At 35.5% G+C, this 23,905-nt stretch overlaps 1 protein-coding gene and 1 pseudogene across 1 annotated transcript in view; one reads left to right on the forward strand and one right to left on the reverse strand.

The window, feature by feature from the left end:
- ALDH12A1 (aldehyde dehydrogenase 12A1) overlaps positions 1-23,905 on the forward strand; it is a 187,432-nt gene that overhangs the window by 117,062 nt on the left and 46,465 nt on the right. Inside the window, exons 8-9 of the mRNA XM_089807563.1 lie at positions 5,406-5,510; positions 6,730-6,843. Coding sequence (XP_089663689.1) covers positions 5,406-5,510; positions 6,730-6,843 — 219 coding nt within the window. The remainder of the gene's footprint in view (positions 1-5,405; positions 5,511-6,729; positions 6,844-23,905) is intronic.
- LOC149533605 (uncharacterized) lies at positions 9,212-23,818 on the reverse strand (annotated as a pseudogene).

The raw sequence follows: 23,905 nt of genomic DNA on the forward strand, positions 1-23,905 counted from the left end.
GTTTGTCACAAACATTTGAATCTCCTCACCCTCTTCATATGTTTGCTTTGCACATTTTTTCTCTCGTTGTGCAATAAGGTGGTGCAACTTTTCATATGCAGGGCCACGATATCCAATAGGTGCAATATTTATTCCCTCCATCTCCCTCCAATAAGGTGATCTAACTGAGTTGAATGGAACATTATTTGCAAAAATGCAACGTCCAACTTTATCATCAGCTAGATCTCTCAACTCACTTTGAAAAGCCTTATCTAATGAGCCTCTCTCGTGGGTGGGTGTGGATTTGGGCTTCTTGTGCAGCTTCATCATCCTCCATGGAAGGTATAGGAAAGAAAGGATGTGTAGAAGCTTGGTGAGTGGGTGGTGTTAGTATTTTGTTCCCACTTGAAAAACTTTGTTTCCCTTTTGAAACTATCTTATCAGCATTTTCTTGTTCTTTAAAAAATGCTGCTATTTGCCCAGCTGACAACCCTTTCTTGTTAGGCCCTACACACATATTAATACCTTACCCCAAGGCCCAAGAAATGAAGTTTAACTCTAGAATAGGAGCTTCTATATTGTGCTTGGAAAAAATTACATTTCCAAATGAAACCCCCACCTCCACTACAATGTGCAAGTCTTGTAGTGTATCTCCATAAAGGAGATGATCAATTTTAAATTGTTGAGAAACCTCCCCACCCACTAAACTTTGACTACTCATTCTTGGACTTGCAATCTATAACAATATATATATTTTTAAATTCTTCAAAACTTGTACAAAATATGGAATAAACTTGAAACTTTAGAAAAATGTTAAAGTATGTAGCTTCGGTCAGACAAACATTGTGAATAACAAATCTGAACTGTATGCATATATACATATCAATATGACTTACATATTGATATTTATATATACATATTGTCTATGATGATATTGTTTTCTGAATACAACTGATGCACTCATATATCTATTTCATTGATAAAAGTTCACATGTTCATATGATTATCGGTTTGACTATAAATGTCGATTATCAAGTATTATTATTTGGCATTATCGTTCATGCAAGTAATTATGTGTGAGTTATACATAATAATGAATTGGTGTAATGTTAACCAATCTGCATTAGCAATTGTTATTGTTAACTAATCTATGTTAAGATATAAGGGTGAATGGTCGTGACCATTCACCCACATACCCTATCACATACCCTATCATAGATTATTTATATCTAGTGAATTCATTCTTGCAAGTATCAAAATCAATAAATACAAAGCAAGATCTAGAGAACATTAATAGTTTAATGATTTAAACATTCCTTATCTTTAAGCAGTGCAAATACATTTACAATGATCCTATGCAACTCAATATGGTATCAGAGATATGGTGAAGATCATTTGCACTAGGATAGGTTATATTAAGGATCGACAATGGCCATGATAGTATTGAAATGTCTCACTATATTGGATATCACGATCAAAACATTAAAGTGATAATGAACCTTCATAAAATTTCAAGTGTGGATTTGCTTGATGAAGTATTCATACTGTAATGAAGTTGAGTGATTAAAATAGAAGGATTAAAGTCAAGTGATATCTACAACTTATCCAAGAAAAGGCATCGAGAAAACTGGTTATGGTGTGATTACAAGATATATGGTTGGTGTTAGAGGTATTATTGTTTTCTTTGAAAACCTGAGATAATAACTGTCGGGCTTGAATATATTGGAATGATATTGCTAGCAAAAACAAGAAGCAAAGTTGTTTTGATAGTGACCTTGAGCACACCAAATATGGAGTAGGCATTGAGGGCTAGTAGTCACGGTAGAACTAATGTGTTTTGGAGTTTAGACAACCAGTGACATACGTAGGAGACTTCAATGTCGTTATATGAATCTGAAGAGTGAATACGAGATGCAACGTTGAATAGACAAATATGCACAAGGTCAATCGCATATGGACAAGAAGCATTCAAATTGATGTTATTGTAGCATCCGTCTAGCACGCAAGGAGGAATATGACATTTACAGACTCTATATGAAGTCGGAGAAAACCTTAAAATAAACAAAGACCAGTTTAATCCATGGTCAAATATATTATTGGGAGTTTGGGAAATATGGAAAATTAGTGCACCAAAAAAAACCAATCTTAATTAAAAATTAATTAATGAGGATGTGAGATCATTCCGCAAAAGATGTGTTTTTCTTTGTTGAACAAGTTAATTCAAAGGGTACAATTAAGGGATGCTAAGAAAATCTTTGTTTCCATTTGAAAAGTCACCTCTTTTAAATATAGGATATAAATAAGGGATCAGTTATTTGTGAAAAAGACATATTTGAACATTCATATTCTCAAGGAGTGATGTGATCACATTAGCATTATTGTTGGCACTAACCTGACAACCACAATCCTTCTCAAGAGACTGAAGCTCCCATTAGGAGGTATCTGTAAGAGTCTTCCATATAGGCTTGAAGGATCTCATTCAAAAGAAAAGACGACAAACATGGCAGTGGATCTTTTTGATCCAAATTCTGAGATAAAGACAAGTCAAGAGGCTCTTCCCTTAAAGAGGGAGAAGACTGCAATGAAATGTTGTTCAAATATTAGGATTGGTCGTTAAATTACCTTATGACAGTAGTCCGTGAGGGAGCAACTAGAGGATTTGTGATCAATTGACATTCAACGAGTTAGGTTATATTGCTTTGAAGGGAGTAGATTGCGATGGAATTTTGCGGTCATAGATCTTCTAAGAGGATGAATCAACATTAAAAGGGAGTCTGAAAATCCATCATAGAAAATCTTGGATAGGAAGGTCAAGTGAATGATGCATGTACTTGGAGCTTCAGATAGAAGCCACGTTATTATGAATGCTTGGTACCAACAAGCATGGGGATAAATCCAAAGCTTGTTGCATTCACATATGTTACTATGAAATCAGACAAGTGTATTTGTGTACAAGAAACTACAACTATAATGTCATGTTTAGAAATGAGAGAGTTGCTAAGGGAGTAGATCATGAAGGTGGTTTCTAGACAAAGTATATTGTCGCAACATTATAAACAGATGATATTCTCACCAAGTCTCATATCAAGTGAAGTTTGTGCATTTGGAAACTATCTTGGAGTTGGAGTAATGAAGAATGAAGCCCTTGCTAAGGAGTCTTAGCATCAATGATTTCATGAAATATACTTCATTGGATTCTTCTCTGCAAGAGAGAAGCTTAAAGTGAAACTTTGTTCTTTGGGAGTAGATATGGTAAATCCACCATTTGATATTTTGGATGTCATGACAACACCATGTGAGAGAATCCGTGGTGATTTCATGTAAACTTTGGATGTCATGTGTGTGATGACATGACAATACCACGTGAGAGAATTTGTGGTAACTCTATGTAAAATCTTTTATTGTCATGTGTGTGATTCCATGACTTTATGAGCCCCCTATGTACATTACTGAAAGGTGACAATCTCTCTGATAATGTACACTTGTATTCAACATTGTAAGGTAATGACTTTTCAATGTCTACTATCACGGTGAATATCATGTTGACTTGATATTCATGGAAATGTCTTGATAGTTAATATCCCATGGACTTATTGATAGATATCATGCCGACTTGATATAGTTTGCATATCAATATGTTCTTTATGAGATAATAATGGTGGATATTATGTGACGTGATATCTATGGATATGCCATCATGAGTTATGGTAGACATCATGTGACATGATCTCAATGCACATGCCATAACCAGGATATATGAATATCATGCTGACTTGATGTTCTATATACTCCTTGATACTGTGAGTGAGGTGATGTCTAAATATGTCATACTTAGTATCTCTTGAGCATTTTGATGGATATCATGAGATGTGCTACCTATTGCAGATCATTATGTTCTTTGTGAGATAATCATGGTGAGACGCCATGATGTGTTATGGTAGACATCATGAGACTTGATGTCAGTGCACATACCATAACTTAGATATACATATAAGAAGAATGTCATGTGACTTGATGTTCTTAAGCATGTTATATTTTTGATGTCACAAGATAGGTGATATCACTCTTCCAAATAAGGTGAACTTATTGAAATATATATTTCGTCTTCCCTAGCTAAGAGGGAGTGTTGAAATATGTAGCTTCGGTCAGACAAACATTGTGAATAACAAATCTGAACTGTATGCATATATACATATCAATATGACTTACATATTGATATTTATATATACATATTGTCTATGATGATATTGTTTTCTGAATACAACTGATGCACTCATATATCTATTTCATTGATAAAAGTTCACATGTTCATATGATTATCGGTTTGACTGTAAATGTTGATTATCAAGTATTATTATTTCGGCATTATCGTTCATGCAAGTATTATGTGTGAGTTATACACAATAATGAATTGGTGTAATGTTAACCAATCTGCATTAGCAGTTGTTATTGTTAACTAATCTATGTTAAGATATAAGGGTGAATGGTCATGACCATTCACCCACATACCCTATCATAGATTATTTATATCTAGTGAATTCATTCTTGCAAGTATCAAAATCAATAAATACAAAGCAAGATCTAGATAACATCAACAGTTCTGTGATTGAAACATTCCTTATCTTTAAGCAGTACCAATACATTTACTGTGATCCTATGCAACTCAATAAAAAACTTGAAACAATGAAGAAACAACTAAAGCAAATGGTTCAAATACTCTTCAACACTCAAATCAAACTTCAAGCAAGAATTGAGCACTCCACAATCAATTTCTTTGGTATTCAATCACTTCACTCCAAACTTGTAAGAATGAGAGAGGAAAATGAGACATCAAATGAGCCTAAAATGAATTAGATATCAAGTAAAAAGGGGCATTTTAGGGTTAGGTTGAAAAAAAGAACATTTAAAGACCTTTATTTTTTTGGCCCCACGAGTCATTTGGCCTACGGGTCCTTGCAGGGTCTGCATTTGACCATTTGGGTCTGCGCTGATTCGTGGATCCACAGATCCTCGCAGACCGGTCCGCAAACCTGAGTCGGACCCGGACCCGGACCTGGTTCAAGACTAGGAGCTGCAAATCCGGTAACTAGGTCACAATCTGTCAAGCATAATCCTTCCAACTTGGTGTTGGGTAACAAAGCCTTCAGTTAGATTATAAAAATAATGATGTAATGTTTCTATAATGGTCATTTAGCTAGGATCTTACCTTTTGGTAGTTAGTTCTTATTTAAAATGTTTTTTTTTCGGTCTTTCTGTTTTGTTTTGGAGACTCTGCACAGAATCTCTGTTAAAGTAGTATTCTCTCCTTTGTTTATTATTAGACATTGATCGATTATCATTTCAGTTTTCTTTAGCTTTTTGTTGAAAGTTATCTATGATAATACTTTGACAATATTAAATTTAATTCTAAATCAGTTTGTTTTCAGGTCACAATCATCACACCGTTTAATTTTCCATTGGAGATACCTGTCCTCCAGCTTATGGGCGCTCTCTACATGGGCAACAAGCCACTTTTAAAAGTTGATAGCAAGGTCCAAAAAGCATCTGAAAGTTTCTTACTTCTTTGCACATGTATTGCATAAGCTCAAAGGAACAAAGGATAAATCGGCCATTTGAAAACCCCTTCTTTATTTATGATATATCTTTATTTTTGTTTGGAATTGTTGTTTGCAGAAACTGCTAATTTACACGCTACAATATTATAGTGTTAGAATTTAATAATGTTTACATTAAAATGAAACTTAATTCTCATATTTTCTTCTGATATAATAGTTATCTTGTTTGTTTAAGACCAAGAACGTCTATGAATTTATCAAATCAGCATGATTATCCTTCAACATATTTTTGTATATGGGTGAATGTATACAGTATTGTTCTATCCTGATTTTGTGTCTTAAGAACCATAGGTGTAAAGAAGGATTCCTACAATCTGCACTAATGTTAAGCACAGCAAAATGAAAGTTTTGTTTCTATCATACAAAAATATCTTTTCTTGGCTTTTATAATGATCAGTTTTCATTGAAGTAATCATGCTTTAAGTCCATGGCGTTTGGCTAATGGTTTAGCAGCTTTCTGGAGAGTATGACATAAGTATGAGCATCAAAATTAAAATTTCACTGTATGTGATTTTGTGATTGTAATTATGCCATCTTAAAAATATTTTCTTGTTGGGAATATAGCACTGTATATTCTTGGTGTATGATAGTATCAATTAATGAAGTATAGGACTCTGATACAAATGGTGAATTTACAGCTAAAACGTAAGGTAGATGATAGGTGGATTTCATGTCTGCTATGTGACATATATTATAGCTCATCATAGTGGTGAAGGACTAAATAAATATCGCACGCTTGTACCAAATAACATCCACAATAAATCTTTTTAACCTCTATGCATACATGGGCTGTTTATTTTCATCAGTCGTGTAAGTACACATTTAGACCGCAAACTCATATGTTTCTATAATTCCATTTTCTTTCTACATTTTTTATGTATAAATTCCTTCACTTTCTTTTGATGCACATATAACTCTGCAACGAATATATAGCAGCATGTATGCTCTTCTATATCTTTAGTGTTGAATTTACATTTGTCTTGTTAAATGTACAATGCTACTAAATAACACTTTAAAGGATCTGATATATTATCTGTAATGTCTGATAATATCAGATTTAAAATTAGCAATGTATGCGAAAAAATAGGCAATAATTTTGCATTGCTATTCATATAAATGCTTTTTTCTATTCCAGGTTAGCATTGTGATGGATCAAATGCTAAGGTTGCTTCATCAATGTGGATTGCCTCTTGAAGATGTTGATTTTGTCAACTGCGATGGTAGTATTATGAATAAAATTTTGCTGGAGGTGAACCACTTTTCTCTAATTGCTAGTTTAACCTTACAGTGTTAGTGGACACCATCTTCTAAATCAAGTTTAAAATACAAGGATTTTTAGTGTTGAATGTAGAGAAAGCTTTAATGTTCGAGATTATCAAGACTCGTACTTACTGATTAAGCTGCATTAATGATGCATTCGCCTATTTTCTTGCATCCTATGCAGTTCACATTGTTTTTCTTTAAAATTCCATTATTGTGGATTCATATATGTGGCCCCAACCAAGCAACATGTGGATAAAGTACTACATTATAGCAGCAATGATACCAGCAATTAAGATTATAACCATAACATCAAAGTTTTACTAAAGAATTACCATTAGAACCCAAATCTCCAACCCTATATAAAGCTATAGACAACCATACCAAAATATGAACAGATTTACAATTTAAATCAAACGAAAGGTAACCTTTTCAAAAAAAATCTACTAAACCCTCAACAGGAAACCACAGAGAAAACAGGAAGCCTGCCTTCAAATCTAGTACCCACAGCCCATGAAGAAGCATTCTGCACAGGAGAACCACCCAAAAACTTGAACCATTCAGACCTGTACCAAGAGGTGTTGTGATCCATTACTCTGAAACCCTATGAAAAATCCCATTCCCTGAGACTCAAGTAAACTTCCACCAAAGGGGCAAAGGGATCATTAGCAGAAATTGCACCATGAAATATATTGGCTTGGCTATTTTCTAACTATTCAGGGCCCTTTTCGGCATCCCATGTTGTGTTCCTCTAAAACTCAAGTCATCTCCAGCAATTTAGTAAGGGTGTTTGCAAGTGCCACCTTTAGATGCAAATATTAAATGAACAAAATAAATCAATAGATAAAATAAAATAAGGTTTGGGCAGCCAATTTTGAAATTGAATTTAGGCAGTCATCTTGAAATTTAATTTTGGATGCCCAACTTGGTATTTAAGAAGATCCTAAGCTATTGAGGAGGTCATCTTTTTTTGGCACACCATTTTGGGATTACTTCTCACTGGTGAACAAGGGATGGAAAGTACTGTGTAAGGTTATTTAGGTCAAGAAGAAAACCCTGCCTCATTGAGTCAATCTTTACAGCAATTAATTTTGATGTGTATGCCCTCTTTCTGCCATCCCAGCTGTTGATCATACACAGACATTACACAAATGCAGAAAATCAATCTCCAAGTCACTATGGCTCCTGCCAGGTCTTTCAGTCAACAAAATCAAGGATCTTTGCAAGTGAATATATGCTGCTTTAGAGGGATGAGCTACAAATTGTTGAGCATACCAACAGTGACCAGGTTTGAAGGCACAATTCTTTACACCAGGCATTTTGGAAGCCAATTATGAAAGTGCTATAGATATGCTACTTGCTGATTGAACAAGCACTGAATCTGGACCTACTTTAGGAGCTGAATTAGGGTTTTAGCTCCTGGAACATCAGGTTACAGTATATTACACCACCTACTTGACCAAACAATCAGTTCACCAGCACACCAGGTACTGATAAAAAAATGAGGATGCTGTAATGTCCCCTACTAGAGACTGTCTGGTTATCATGCCTCATTATACATTTTTGTGCAATATTATGCCTTAATTAAGAGATAGTTAATTTGTTCATGATATAATCCATAATGTATACATGTAAACCTAATCCTTACTTCTTTCCTAACCTAATGGAGGATGTGGAATTTCTGTCATTGGGTGCTTGAAACCACCTCCACAATTAGGCCCAAGGGTTTCATGAACCCCATCGATACCACCACTTGGCCCAAGTGTTTCGTGAACACCTGTCAATACCACCACTTGGGAGTCACCTAACTTGGGATGGAATTACTCGCCTCTCCCTATGCAAAGCAAAGTTAGCAAACTACCCTTCTGAAGGCATTAGTGAAGGGTCCAAGGTTGTCCTTTGGGAATGATCTTAGTCCCTATTAACTATTGCAGTTTATTGGGAAGAGACACATCCTTTTGTCTATACTTACCCGATGGGATATTTATTGTGAGAAGGAAGATGAATTCAATGTTTGACGCCTTAAAAGATAAAGGACTGTCATGAATATATAAAGTTGCAGAATTGACAAAGCTTAAACCAGGCAACAAAGTTATGCTTTTTGGCAGCTTGGTTTTTTCGACGATTTCAACACGGTCACATTTACTAAGGATCTCCTCCGTTTTGCCCTCATTTCCAAAGTTAAGCACCGGCTTTACGTTGGGGAGGAAAAATGATGACATCGATGTTCGTGTTGTTTTCGCCCAACATGCTTATGCCGACACCGAGAAACTTTTTTTGGTTGTGGCTACTGCTGCCGGTGATTTGCTGGCCAATGAAGCAGTCACAGAAGTACAAAAAATGAAATTGACTTATACTTATTTGAGTCGAACAATACATAAATTTGATTCTGTTTTAACCACATCGTAAACAAATTCCATATTTTTCAGTAAACCGCAATTGACAAACAGAGCATTGGGGATTTCACCTGTAAGATGATTGTTCAACAGGTCTAGATATTTGAGATGAGGTATGAGGATTGAAAGCTGGAGGGAGATTCTTCCTATGAGATTGAGGCTTGTGAAATTTACAGACTCAATCTCCCCTTGCCCACTGCATCCAACATCCAACCAAGAACACGGGCCATCCTGGATTTCTGACCATTTGCACGCCCCTCCTCCAACTTTCTGTTCAATTGACTGCAGCACCTCTTTCTCCTCTCCCATCTCACCGCCATTACTCCACCTGCACATTCCCACCAGACATAACTTTTAGAAACTTCATGGGTTGTATTGAATCTGAATGCATTTTGGCAGCAAAAACATCCACTCATCAAATACCCCAAAAAGTCCTGAAAAATTATCACACCACGCCAGCCTGTCCTCCACAAAATCTGAATTAATCTATGAGAAAGTTGTCACAAATTCATCTTGGCAAATGTAAGTCATCTTCTCATGACAACAAGATTTACTCCTCAAAGGGCGCATCTTAGGCTTCTTCTTTTGCTTTGAACTTTTAAAAGATGGTGTGATCAAAAGGGCATAATGTTATTTCCATATTCTTTAGCAAATACATGCTAGTGAAATACAATAAATCTCCTTTTCGAGATGTCAATGAAACAAATTCCACAGAGACAGCAGCAAACAAATTGATTATTGCATATAGGTTCTGGTAATACACAGTTTCAACTTTTCATCTTTCTGCCAATTATTGTCTGTTTGATACCCCACTCCTTTTGGACTGTAAAAATTTCTGGAATTTTCACTTTTTGTTTCCCTCAAGATAATTGTTACAGGAAACAAAAAGTAGATAGATGTTCCTCTGTTTATGGCTCTTTAGGCTCTGCGATTTTTTCATTTTGCATTGTTTTAGATTGCGTAAATTGTGGTAGTTACAGGAGGACAAGGCAGATGCTACTCTCTGTATGTTTCAAGAAATGACAGAAAGCTTAGACTAAACTACAGCAATTTTGAAGCTATTTTCAAAGCTGGATAGTGAAAGTCTGGTGTCTCAATTATCTCATGATGAAGATTGTAGTACTTCATGTCTGTGGCGCACCAGATGTGATAGACGAGGCAAACAGGGACATAGACGAACAGGTGGATTAAAAAATGCAACTCAATCAATCAAGTCATGCCTGTTACGATATCATAAACTCAATCCCAATTATCAATCACAATTATAGGTTGGGTCATCTCTCTTTATGATCTTCCTTCCTATTAAGGAATATCCAAATATGCAAGGTAAGGGGATTGTTAATGTTGTATGGTAGTCATACTGCGTTAGTGGATGTTGATTGTAGCACAGAGGACACCAAAAATCTATTTATATTTTCCTTTTGCATGGAAGAGCTAAAGTCAGATTCATTGAGAAAAACCGAGCTTGTATCACTAGATACAGATTTCTATTGTGTATTGCCTAAAACTATTTGAAAACAGGAGATACTTGTTAGGACGGGTCAGCAGATGTGTTAAAAATAAATGGTAAATTTTAATGTATGATAAATAGTAAACATTTAAATCTTTTTAAATATTTTTGTTGATTGAATGTTAAACAATTTGTAACTTTAACATATTAGTTATTTCAATTGTGTTATGCACTATTAACTTTGTTGTAGTGAATGTCAAACTTATATGATATAATGATATTATTTTTTTATATATTTATCATATCAATATAACTAAGCTAAAATCATGAATAAAAAATCTTCTGCAAGAAGAAGAAGCAGCCAAAGGAGAAGAAGAAAAAGGAGGAGATCGAGAAGGACAAGGCTGAGAAGTGAAAGAAGAAGAAGAAGAAGAAAAAAGAGGAGAGGAAAACATTGAAATGGTAAAGAAGGTTGAGTTGTTCGAAAAGTAATGCAATTTTTTGTGTTTTCAATGGTTGTTTTGTTGGAGTGAGGAAGATGTGTTAAAATCTCCATTCCTTTTTACTATTTTCTCAGGATCACCATCTTCATTTATTTTCTCACACTCAAGTTCCTTTTCCTGAAACTTTGGTTCTTGAGACAACAATGCTTGTGAAGAAATCCTAATCACATCAACAGAAAGGTGCATAAGTTATTATGGTAAAATAATGAATGTTTTATTAAACAAACATCATAAAATGATCTATATATACAAGTATACATAAGAATGTATCTATAACAAACAAAGAGAGAGAAATAGAAACATATAGAAGAAAGAAAAAAAATGTTTTCTTATTGAACAAAGAGAGAATATAGAAACATAGAAGAAGAGTGACCATTAGAAATAGAAGTAAATCTACGGAAGAGAGAGAAACAAAAATAGAGAGATTTAACTCTAATACCCTCCCTTAATGGTCAATCTAACTTCTAAACAAAAATATTTGCAGGAGAATCCTCAAAAGGCGGAAAAGGAAGACTCGGTGTAACATCCGTTTTTTTTTTCCGAGTCTAAATTAACATCTAACAAACTCAAAGAATACAGTTTCTACTTTGTTTCATAGGAAGACAATTATATCATTCATGTTCATGTGAAATAAGATTTACTGTTAAAAAATAGTTATACAAAATTTTCTTAACTAAAAACTTGAATTACCATAAAAAGAAATTACTACTGAAATTGAAAACCACATGCCTCGAAAAACTGAGTTCGAATCAAACTAGGGATGCTTTTACAACCACCCGGGTTAGTCCACAAATACACAAACAATTTCATATGACAACTATCATCTAAAGAATGCTATCTTAAAATCAAATTAAATACTTATATTATTTTAAATTAGGGCATCACATACCACTGTATCAATTAGGGCATTGTTTACCTTCGGTTCATTTAGGGCTTCCAATACCATGGATTTATTTTAGGGCTTCCACGACCACAGATTCAATTTAGGGCTTCCGCGATCAGGGATTCAACTAGGACTTCCAATACCTCTATATCATTTAAGATTCCAACTGTCACCCAATCAATTAGGGCTTCAGATATTCTTTTCCTTCCAATTACTTATCTGTGATAGTTTCTCAAGATTAGATAAATACTTATATTCAATATTCATATACATGAAGACGATTCACAAATAAATCTAGGTGTAAAATAATGATAACAATGAATTTAACTCAATTCAATCTTACCTCTTCATAATAAAAATGATAATACTTGTTTTCTGATAAACAATTGAATGCATTGCTTATCTCTGTTTGACTCATGTCTGACATCTTGAATGAGATGAAGCATTGTCAGGGGCTTAACCGCCCAACCTCGGACCACAACATATCCCCAAATGATCTCTAACAAGAAAGGCCCTGCCTACCCGGAATTGACAGGGAACATTTTACCATCCACTGGGCATCATGATATATAACACGCCATACGACTTGGCAGAAGGAGATCACCATAACAAGAATATGCATGAGCTATTAATTAATTCATATTAAATGATAAATATTGAAATGTCATAATTGTTACTGGTTCATATTATTGATGATTCCTTTCTCACACGTCATCACCCATCTTCTTGGCTACATAACTGGGTGAGTCTTAGGTGTTTGGAATTCTTAGAACAGACGGCTCTGTCAATTATTCGAGAGGATTACATGCATCCAGCATCTCACAATCTATGATTACTTAATTATGATCTTTAGATATTTCAAAATTGTTTGTGTAAATCTAACATCCATTGACATATTGATTATGGATTCACACTAAGTTTTTCTGTACTTTCGCTTGCCATAATCAAGGCAAAATTAGAAAGAGAAACAAATCTACAGTATCAACATTACATCAACACAAGTGATAAATGTACTTACATACTATGATTAATGGCTGGGTCAACATATACCTTGTTATGTAAAGAGCTCTTTAATGTTCAATTAATACCCCAATGTAACCTTGGCCTGAATTTTCTTTTGTTGAAGTTTGTGATTCTATCAGAGTGAGTATGCTGCCAAGACTGGATTAGATTTAGTAGTTCCAGATAATGAAGTCAGTTCACACTATTGAAATCTATGACTCCCATTTGATTGGTTTTCATTTAAGTACTTTGTCTTTGTAATTTTTTTCCAAATGAAAATAGTTTAATTAAACCTTAAATTTCTTCATAACCAATGGTTGACATTTCGTCGAATACTTGACGTACAATTTTCTGTTATTTCTGTATATGATGTATTTGGTTTCATTTTGAATTTTGAAATATGTATATACATGCAAACTTAAAAGAAACAAAGCCAAAGTGATAATGATAAGCAACAGATGTATAACAATTTTATTTATCAACTTTGTATTTGTTGCCACTAAATGTTGGGGAAAGTAGTGCATCTTTATTTAATTAAACGTTGCACCTGTTCAAAATCTTGAGACAGTATCACAAGAAGTGCAGAATTCTGCCCAACTGGATCTCTCCACTCCACGTGCAGCTACAGAAGCCTTCCCAATTCACTCCAGCACATCCCAACTTGAATGCAGGGCCTCCTACTTTGATCACAAGGGTCAAAAACTCATACGCAGGGCTCATGGACAATTCACAATCTTCTTTAAATGAAACACATGCCCTCCAAAGTCATTTGTGTGCCACCAAAAGAAATGAACGCAGGTATGAATAAACCTAGAACGTTGGTACAGATGAAAACGCAGGCTCAAGTAAAAGAAGAACGAAATTCATAAACATATGACTGTTCAATTTTATGATAGACTTAGCATTTCGAATCATCAAGGGTAAGTAATAAAATTTTAAAAAGATCTTACGTGACCCTCTGTCACTGTGGTCTGAGACGACCTCTCTGCTCGGCTGATTCTGCCTTCAAAGCTTGAAGTTCCACAGTGGATAGCTTTGGTACGGATCAATGCAAATTAAAAATAAAATAAGGACAAGACAGGGTTCAGACGGCTCAAAATATTGATCAAGGAATTAGGAAATCTAGTCAAAAGTGTTTGAAAGATTATCGAATAGCAAGCAAAATGGATGTCCATATACGTTTAAAGGTTTCATATAAATATATTAAATGTTCTTACGACTTCCATCAGTTACAAGAAAACCCCTATGAAAACCCAAGATGACCATTTGGATTCCAAATATTAAATTGACTAAGAAGAAAGAAAAATAAAATAAGTTGGAAAGAATTGGAAGACTAAAATTCAAAGATTATAATAATACAATTATTATAATCCGAACATTATTATAAAGTACAACCATTAAATTATTAAATGATATTGGTGCCAAATCATAGTTATATTTAAATGAACATTTATAAATAATTATTAAAAATACTATGACAAAAGATAATTTAAAATCCTTTAAGATACGTTTAATATTTTATCCCAATTATTTAAATTAAATTATTAAATAACTTATGCAAGTCCGCAAATGTATTTTGGCTAGGTCCTTTACCTGTCTGCTTAGTGATGGTGATGCCCTACCTAATTCTTTTCAGACAATGCTTTCACCCCTTCGACAGGCTTCCTGCAAGGAAATTCTTCGTAATTAATTTATATATTATTTAATCATAAATAATCATAACAGTTAACCTTTCATCTTAACTCCATGAATTCACGATTAACAATCAACTAACATGTCATCTTCACTTGAAATCATAACAACCAACTATCTTACCATTTTGCCAGATTGTATTAAATTAAATTGCCAACTGACTTCATGCGAACCTCAATGGCTATATTTCAAGCTAGGTTAAAAATTGGGATGTAACACTCGGGCTGATCCGTGAGCTCTGCATGTTCTGCAATATTAGTCTATGGTAGGACGGGTCTTGATACACAAAACAAGCGCCTCAAGGCGACGCTACTCGAAGATCATCATCATTCTTGGCTTCGAGGTGTTGTAGTTATTTCCATTAAATCGCTGACTGCCTTCTAAGAGAAGATTGGTGAGAGATGCCATGACACATTATTAATGCAAAAAACGTGAATATCTGAAAAGGTATGAACTTTGAGGCAAGTTGACGAAAGACCCAAAAAAATCAAAGGACACCCAGAAGAGAGCTCGAAAAACCTATAAGGGACCTGAAACTAGATTTTGAATTCGCTAGGTTGAAAATCGAGACACAGAAAATGGTGCACTTAGAAAAAACAAAGACCGACCCAATTGAGATTTGCAAAAACTCGCCAAGAATTTATATAATTTTTTTTAAACGACATGGAAAAAGAGAGTTTCAAAACAAACCCTAGTCATTTTTGAAAAAAACAAAAATAAAGGTAGATGTGATTGTAAAAATGGTGAAAATATGCAGGCCTTTATTGTGAATCAGTTTTAAAAACCTGGACTGCAACAAAAATGACGGCTGTTGTATAAGAAACACCCCGAAAGCCACAGATTTGCAGAAAAAATAGAAAATACTCAAAACATTGACTGCCAAAAGAAAAAAACGTGCCAAATATAGAGCAGAGTCCCTTCCAAAAGAATGCTGCTAAGAAACCCTACTTGGGTTTGAGGAAAAAACGAATTCCTGCAAAAAGAAGAAAGAAAGAAAAAATGAGCACACCTAGGCAAAGATTTTCGAAAATTTAGAGTAAGAATTTCAAAAAAAAATTAAAGATTTTCAAAACCTATTTCAAAAAATAACTCAGGAAATTTTAATAATGAAATTATTATTTTTTGAAAAAAAATAGCTCTGATACTATATTATGGTAAAATAATGAATGTGTTATCAAACAAAGATCATAAATGATCTATATATACAAGTATACATAAGAATGTTTCTATAATGAACAAAGAGAGAGAAATAGAAACATATTGAAAAAAGAAAGAAAAAGTTTCTATATTGAACAGAGAGAGAATATGGAAACATAGAAGAAGAGTGCCCATTAGAAATAGAAGTAACCTGCGGAAGAGAGAGAAACAGAAACAAAGAGATTTAACTCTAATATAAGTTGCAGCCTCTTCATGATATTTGTAGGGTCCTTCATATATGTTGATACTTGCTGACTTATGCTCTGATTGAAAACATGAAATTTACTGTTCATTACAGAAGAACTTCCTAAAATACGTGTCTCTCGATGCCATTTGTCTACAGAGTTATCATGCAGAGGAGTCAATCTGTGTACAATGTCTCTATTCCTGTCCAAGCCGCATCCATTTGTATTGATAATCCATTTTTCATGCTCTTCATTTCCTGATTTGCTTTTACCATTTTCAAAAGCTTTGTTGATAGCACTATTCTTCTCCAATAAAACCTATTGCAGATCAAGGGGACAATCTAGATTTTGGTGAGCATAGGATGCAAGCTCAGAATATGCTCTATCAATTTCGATGTCTGATTTGCAGAAAGAAGTCATTAAAGAACCCTGCGGTACTGATTAGAACGTGGAAATACTTTTGGCATGATATTCTAATTTTCAAAGCTTTGTCCCATAAAGCCTTCTGATTCCTCACTGCTTGACCCTTTCATATGTCTCCTTCCACATGCTTTTTCTAAAGTTCTTCAATAGGTTTTCTTCCTGTTCATGCAGATCTGTATATTCTTTTGTCAGAGCTTCAATCTGGTCATCTTGTTGTACAGTATCAGGTTTGTCCTCATTGTTGATACAGAGTAATAATGGATCTTAGAAAATGATATTGACTTGTTTTGCAATTGATGAACGTAAGAGCTGTGTTTATCTTCACAAGATTCAGGAAAAAGAAAAGAAAAGGAGTTTTTAAGGTAGGAATAGGGTGGTAAGGAATTCCAGTTTCTCAAGACATCATCAGCACCAAGTTTTGACATCTGACAGTGCTGCAGCACTGAGGGATGGTCTGCAAATGGATGCCCTAATTTGTGAAAATTAGGGCTCTGTCAGGTCTAAACACGAACCACGCTGCCAAGCTATTTGGAGTGACCCTCAATAACCTGGTAGCCTTGATCTAAGTGTTTCATGCTTCAGATGCTTCCTCTAGGCTTCTACAATTGTAGAAGCAAACTGAATTTTAGATCTTGGGTTCCATTGTACCATAACACAAGATTATCTAACAAACTAGGTGAACAAAACACTGCAAATGGGTTTGTGATAGGAAAGGAAGTGAAGGAAATCCTACAAGCAATATTTATAGATTTGTTTTTATCAGCAATATTTATTAGTTTTTATCACCTATGTATATGCCTAGTACATGACTATTATGAGGTAATTGGTAAATACTTGCTTATTAATAACAGAGACCGAAAGGTCAATTTATACAAAAGGAAGAGACGATGTTTCCTTAGGAAACGATCGTAAAGAATAGAAACATTCTATTCCAGAGAAAGCAAAAAACGAAAGCAAACTAAAGCTAAAGATATTTACAAGATAACCATTAACTAATAATAGATGTCTTATCTATTATTGTAATACCTTCCCTTAATGGTTAATCTATCTAACACACCAAGCTGTCCTCTGAATTTGACAAACTTATCAGGACCAAGAGGCTTGGTGAGAATGTCTGCAGTCTGATCTGAGGTAGGAACATACTGCAGATCTATAGTCCCGTCTTCAACCAGCTGTCGTATGTAATGACAATGAACATCCACATGCTTGGTTCGTTCATGGAAGACTAGATTCCGTGCTAACTTGATAACGCCTTCGTTATCAACAAACAGAGTAGTCAGTCCTGCTGGTGACATCTGCATATCCCTAAGCATCCGACGAAGCCAGACAGCTTCACATCCTGCCTTAACAGTCCCTCTATATTCAGCCTCTGTAGAAGAGAGAGAAATTGCCTGCTGCTTCTTGCTGGTCCATGTGACTGCACCGGATCCCAAACTGAACACATATCCAGATGTTGACTTTTTATCATCAATAGAGCCTACCCAATCTGAATCTGTGAACCCATTGAGTTTAGGATTAGAACTCCGAGAATACAGAAGTCCATAATCAGAAGTGCCCTTCACATAACGAAGCACACGCTTTGCTGCCATCCAATGATCAGCCTTAGGAGCTGTCATAAAGCGTGAAATATAGCTGACTGCGAAGCTGATATCAGGCCTAGTAGCAGATAGGTAGATGAGGCTGCCTACTAGTTGCCTATACGTAGTATCATCAACGGAAGGAGAATCAGACTTGGCTGATAACTTGAGACCTTTCTCCATAGGTGTAGATGCAGGTTTGCAATCCTGCATTCGGAATTTGTCTAACAAGGCTCTAGCATATTTGGACTGAGAGATGAATATACCAGAAGACTGTTGCCAAACTTCAACACCTAAGCAATAATGCATGAGCCCAAGGTCAGTCATATCAAAAGACTAGCATAAGTGTTGTTTGATTCCCTGAATCAAAGATGTCGAACTGCCAGTGATGATCAGATCATCCACATAGATAACCAGAAGGATGATGTCACTGTCAGTAGTCTTGATGTACAGATTTGAGTCTGAAGAACTCCTCTTGAAGCCTTGATCACTGAGGTACGTATCAATCTTGATGTACCATGCCCGAGGGGTCTGCTTCAAACCATAGAGAGCTTTTACCAATCTGAGAACCTGATGGTCTTTACCAGCAACCTTGAAACCAGGAGGCTGCGTCATGTAGACCTCTTCATGGAGATCACCATTCAGGAAAGCACTCTTTACGTCCATCTGATGGACCTTCCAGCCAAACTGTGCTGCCATGGCTAGGACTAATCTAATGGTGCTCATCTTTGCAGTAGGAGCGAAGGTCTCCTCATAATCAATGCCCTGATGCTGAGAAAAGCCCTTTGCCACTAAACGAGCTTTGTACTTATCCAAAGTACCATCTGATTTGTATTTGATTTTGTAGACCCATTTGCAGCTAATGGGTTTCTTCCCTGGGGGAAGATCAGAAAGTACCCAAGTGTTGTTCTTCAGCAGGCTCTGGGGTTCAAATTGCATGGCTTGTTCCCACTCTGGAATTCCTTTAGCCTCGGAATATGTTTGAGGTTCAAACACACTGTGAATGTTGGCCATAAGAGCAAAGTTAACAGAATCTATAGTTTTGCTCTTTTTCCGAGTAGTTCTCCCATCAATGAGCTCATCATCATGAAGATCAGCAAGTGTCTTAGCCCACCACTTAGGCCGGAGAGGAGAATGACCAACAGTAGTATTAGGAGATGCTTGATCAGCAGGATCCTGATCAGAAGAATCTGGATCAAACTCAGGTGAAGCATCTTCAAAACGAGGTGATCCTGCAGGAGAAGCCGAAGGTGGCTGTATAGGTATCACTGGCAGGACTGGAGCTGTAGGAGCTACTGGAGCCCTCCCATCAGGTGGACCTAATGGAAGCCGAACTCCCAAATCATGAACCTGCATAGGCCGGTCTGTTGGATCAGGAACAGGAGAAACAGGCATGAATGGTCCTCGCTGCTCATCAAAGACTACATCGCGGCTCTATATGAGACGAGATGTCTCAACATCAAGAAGGCGGTAGGCTTTGTGAAGACTGCTATATCCAGCAAGCATTAGTTTCTGACTCTTGGCATCCAACTTGGTGCGTGAAGCATCAAGGATCCAAACAAAAGCAAGAGAGCCAAAAACCTTCAGGTGACTGATTCTGGGCTTGCGACCTATCCAGGCCTCTTCCGGAGTTTTACCTTTGACCGCCATTGTGGGTGACCGGTTCAACAGATAAACTGCAGTGTTAACTGCTTTTGCCCAAAAACGCTTCGGAACATGTCTGTGTTCGAGCATGGAACGAGCCATCTCGGTGGTGTTTTTTGCTTTCTCTGGAATAGAATGTTTCTATTCTTTACGATCGTTTCCTAAGGAAACATCGTCTCTTCCTTTTGTATAAATTGACCTTTCGGTCTCTGTTATTAATAAGCAAGTATTTACCAATTACCTCGTAATATGGTATCAGAGCTAAATACTTAAATTTTTTCGGAAAAATTTATAATTTCTTCTTGAAATTATTTGTTTAAATTTTTCCAAAATTATTTCAGCTAATTTCTCCAAAACCCACCTAGGGTTTTTCTGCTTGGAGAAATTCCCGAATTACGGGTCTGCAAATCGCGTGGAAATCGTGGCCATTTTTTGGAGACTCGCGTTTTTGGGGGGAAAATCTGCATGTTTTTGTATCAAATCTTCATGCTCTTAGCCGTCTCAGTCTGTCATCGTGCTCTGGGAAGTAGATTAGACCATTTTTCATCAAGAAATCTGAAGTTTTTTCAAGCTTTTTTCAGTTAGGGCCGTTTTTTTTTTAAACCCTAATTTTTGGGGTCGAAAAATATATGCCTAGTACATGACTTTGATCAAGCCTATATTAAGAGTTTCTTCAAATTCATATTCTACTTGTTTTGAGTGATTTGAGTATTGTTATTTATGGATTTTTTTGTTGTTTCTTGTTTAATCAGTTTGTTCAAAAAAATTCTAGGCACATTCCATTCCGTCATCCAGCAATGACATCGAATAACCAATAGCCAGCTCCAAAGTGCCATTATGAAATGAGATCAATGATCACCCTATGTTGAGGTCCCATACTAAGATCCCAATAGAATGCTTCTAGAATTCGATTGTCGACTTATATTTCATGGATATATCTTGGATTGTTCTTATTACATCATGTTTAACTTCCCTTGAAGAGCACTTCTTTCACTTAGCCAAACAAGAGTATTGCTTGTTGCTCTGCCTTTCAGTTGCCTCCTCCCTTTCATACTTCTCCTGGGACTAGCACTTGAAAGATACAGCCTTTAATCTTTTCATTTAGTATAATCACCTTCAACTTGTGTTTGAATTCAGCCAAATACATGTCCCACTAGTGTAGTCAGCCATTATCAAGAAATCTTTTGGGTCCTAAAATTGCCTTCACTCAACCTAAATTTGTATCCATCCCACATTTAAACATATTTAGAGACAATGGTCCATGACTCAATCAATTTTGGATGGATCCCCACGTACCATTCCTGCTCAAAATCCACAAAAATAAATAGCAGACACCAATAAAGTAGTTTGGATCTTTTATACCACATCCACTAAAACCCATAGTTGTAGGGAAGTGTGTTGTTGACCCCTTGGGATTTGTCTTAGAGTCTGAGATGCATCCCTGGTACTAGAAATGCCTATGAAAATGTCTTGCCAACATTTCTCCTCGTTTTTATTAAAAAACAAAAAAACCTAAAAAGCACGAGTTTCATATGAAGAGATAAAAACACATGGGCTAGAAAATTTATACATCATCAAATCATATTAAAAACTTAAAAAGTATCATCTCCAAGTCCTCGAGTCTGCAATTTTCAATAATAGATTCGAACTCTAGTCCTGACTACATGTAATCAGTATCTTTGCTCAGACTTCAAAATGAATAATATCGTGTTGCAAACAATCAACAGATAACATTGACATAACAAGATACTTTGAAACTACAAGGAATATCTAATATAATCATAGCACATCATTCAAGAATAATGATAGCCAATCTTCCTATATCATGGGCTCTTATCCAATCCAATAATTATCCTCCTTATTACGAAATAATGAGAAATCCAACTAATGAGCACCTTGATTAACCAAGAATTCTGCGACTCAGTTTTTTAATCTATTAAAGTGAACCACCTTGATCCAATTGAGTCCAGCTTTCCATTCTAGAATTTCTTCTAGGGATATTTTCAATTTCCAGTCTCGGCAATTTCCTTTTTTATTTGCATTGACAAGTGTTTGTGAATCTCCTTCAATCTTGACCTCTTCAACCCCATCCTTATAAGAATCTTCTATCCCTTCCCATAATGCTTTCCATTCCATAATATTTGTTTTCTAACTTAGGATCTTCAAACCTTCTAATATGAATTCATCTTGTTTGTTTCTTAGGACATAGCCAGCTTCTGTGGGCTGTGGACTACCTTAAAATGCAGCATTAAAACTCGAGTGCACAAATAAGTGCCTTGAACCATAAGTCAACCCTGCAATTTGGCTCTACTATTAAGCCTCGAATGGGGATGACTTATACATTGGCATGCCTAAAATTCATATGCTTTATCCATAATAACACAACAACTTATCTTGTAGTAATGTGGCCATGATTTTATTTTTTTACGTAATGTTATTTTTTTGAGGTATCCACAGAGATTATTGTTTCAAGAACTACTACCTAATTGTTTTTTCCATCTATCATGTTGTAAGAGCTTATTGCACAACTTGTCAAACTTCGAGTCAACACTAGTAGAGGTGATATTGAGTCTCAATAAAATGTTAATAAACACCTGATAAATCTTTTGAGATGCTTCTGGGAATGATTGTGTGCCAATTTTTAGCCATCAACATTTCGGATCATACTCCATAATCTATCATCAAGATGATAGTGTTCAAGGATTCAAAACAGATGTACACTTTCATCCTGATAATGGATCATGGAGTATCATCCAAAGTGTTAATGTTTGAAAATCAACACAATCATTTCCAGAACCATCTCCGCACTGTCATGGATTGTGCAAATCTGCTCTCTGATGTGATAATTGTTTTAGCACGATTACCACCATATCTTTGATCTTGAGTAAATGCTCCTGCAAGGACATTTTCTCATCCATTATAATTGAAAAGAGTGTAGCCTTGCCTTTATTTTAAGTCTCATGCAGCTCTTACAAATGCTTCTAATTTTTTGCAAAGGTTGTACCTATCTGAACCTCATAAAGCATTTTGCCTGTCCCTAATAATTTTAATAACTACTTCTCTGTCCAATCCATCAAACTTGTCTTGGTCACTAGCTACAATTATTGATCTGGTGTCAGTATTGAGAATGGTCTTTTTGAGACATCTATACTCAAAGATTGTGAGCATTCACTACTTTTGCATGTTATGTTTTTTGCCAGTAAAACACTAGCTGCCTCCCAACATGATGTTGGGTAAAGAGGCCATTGAACCTCTTTCCTCCCTCCCACAAGCACAATGACCGAGACCAAAGTATAAGAGACAGCCTTGCTTTTATACAGTTGATATGAATCCTCACTGCAGTAAAAAGGAAACAATAACAAATTGGCACTATCTTGTGGAGAAAATCAGCCCAGAACACTACAATTCATAAACCTGCTATTTTTCTTTAAAAAAAAAAATCTACAGTTTTAAAATTGTTGATGATTTTGCACAGATCCATACGGCCAGTGCATTTTGGTTCTTTACCATGTTCTTAGATCTCAAAGCTTGACTTGGGCTCTGATACCACAAAACGAAAACTAAACACAATGATTACCATCATATTTTAAATTAAACAAAGGGGCAAAAACATCTTTAAATAAGATCTGGATAGGATAAGATTTGCAACCATCAAAGAAAATAAAAATAAAATGCATTCATATAAATAATCTTAAAAGATAATTGACCATTATTAAAATATCACTTAAATAAATATTATACCTTCGAACATTGTTAACTTACACCCCATGCAAACGATGGTATTGTGCGTACCTAGGTCCTGCAAAGGATTTAAATTGGGTATTCCACTATTGGTCCTGGGGATTTCTCTTACTACAATTAATCTATATGGTAAAAATATGGAGAAAACTACATCCCCTAGAAGACCATTGTTTAATTTCAAACTCTTCTGGATACATGTGGATGAACATTGCTCACAAATTGGGAACCTGTTTGTTCTGTTTTTATAATGGTATATACCATTTTCAGCCATTTCATCAGCTTCTTAGTTCATTCAGCACCTGTTTGATGAACTGTTCATTTTTGTTATGTGATTTATATTGTTGCCCAGTTTTCTGGT

The sequence above is a fragment of the Cupressus sempervirens genome, chromosome 10 (assembly GCF_028749045.1).
Source record: "Cupressus sempervirens isolate cs-2001-9-10 chromosome 10, ASM2874904v1, whole genome shotgun sequence".
Lineage (NCBI taxonomy): Eukaryota > Viridiplantae > Streptophyta > Pinopsida > Cupressales > Cupressaceae > Cupressus > Cupressus sempervirens.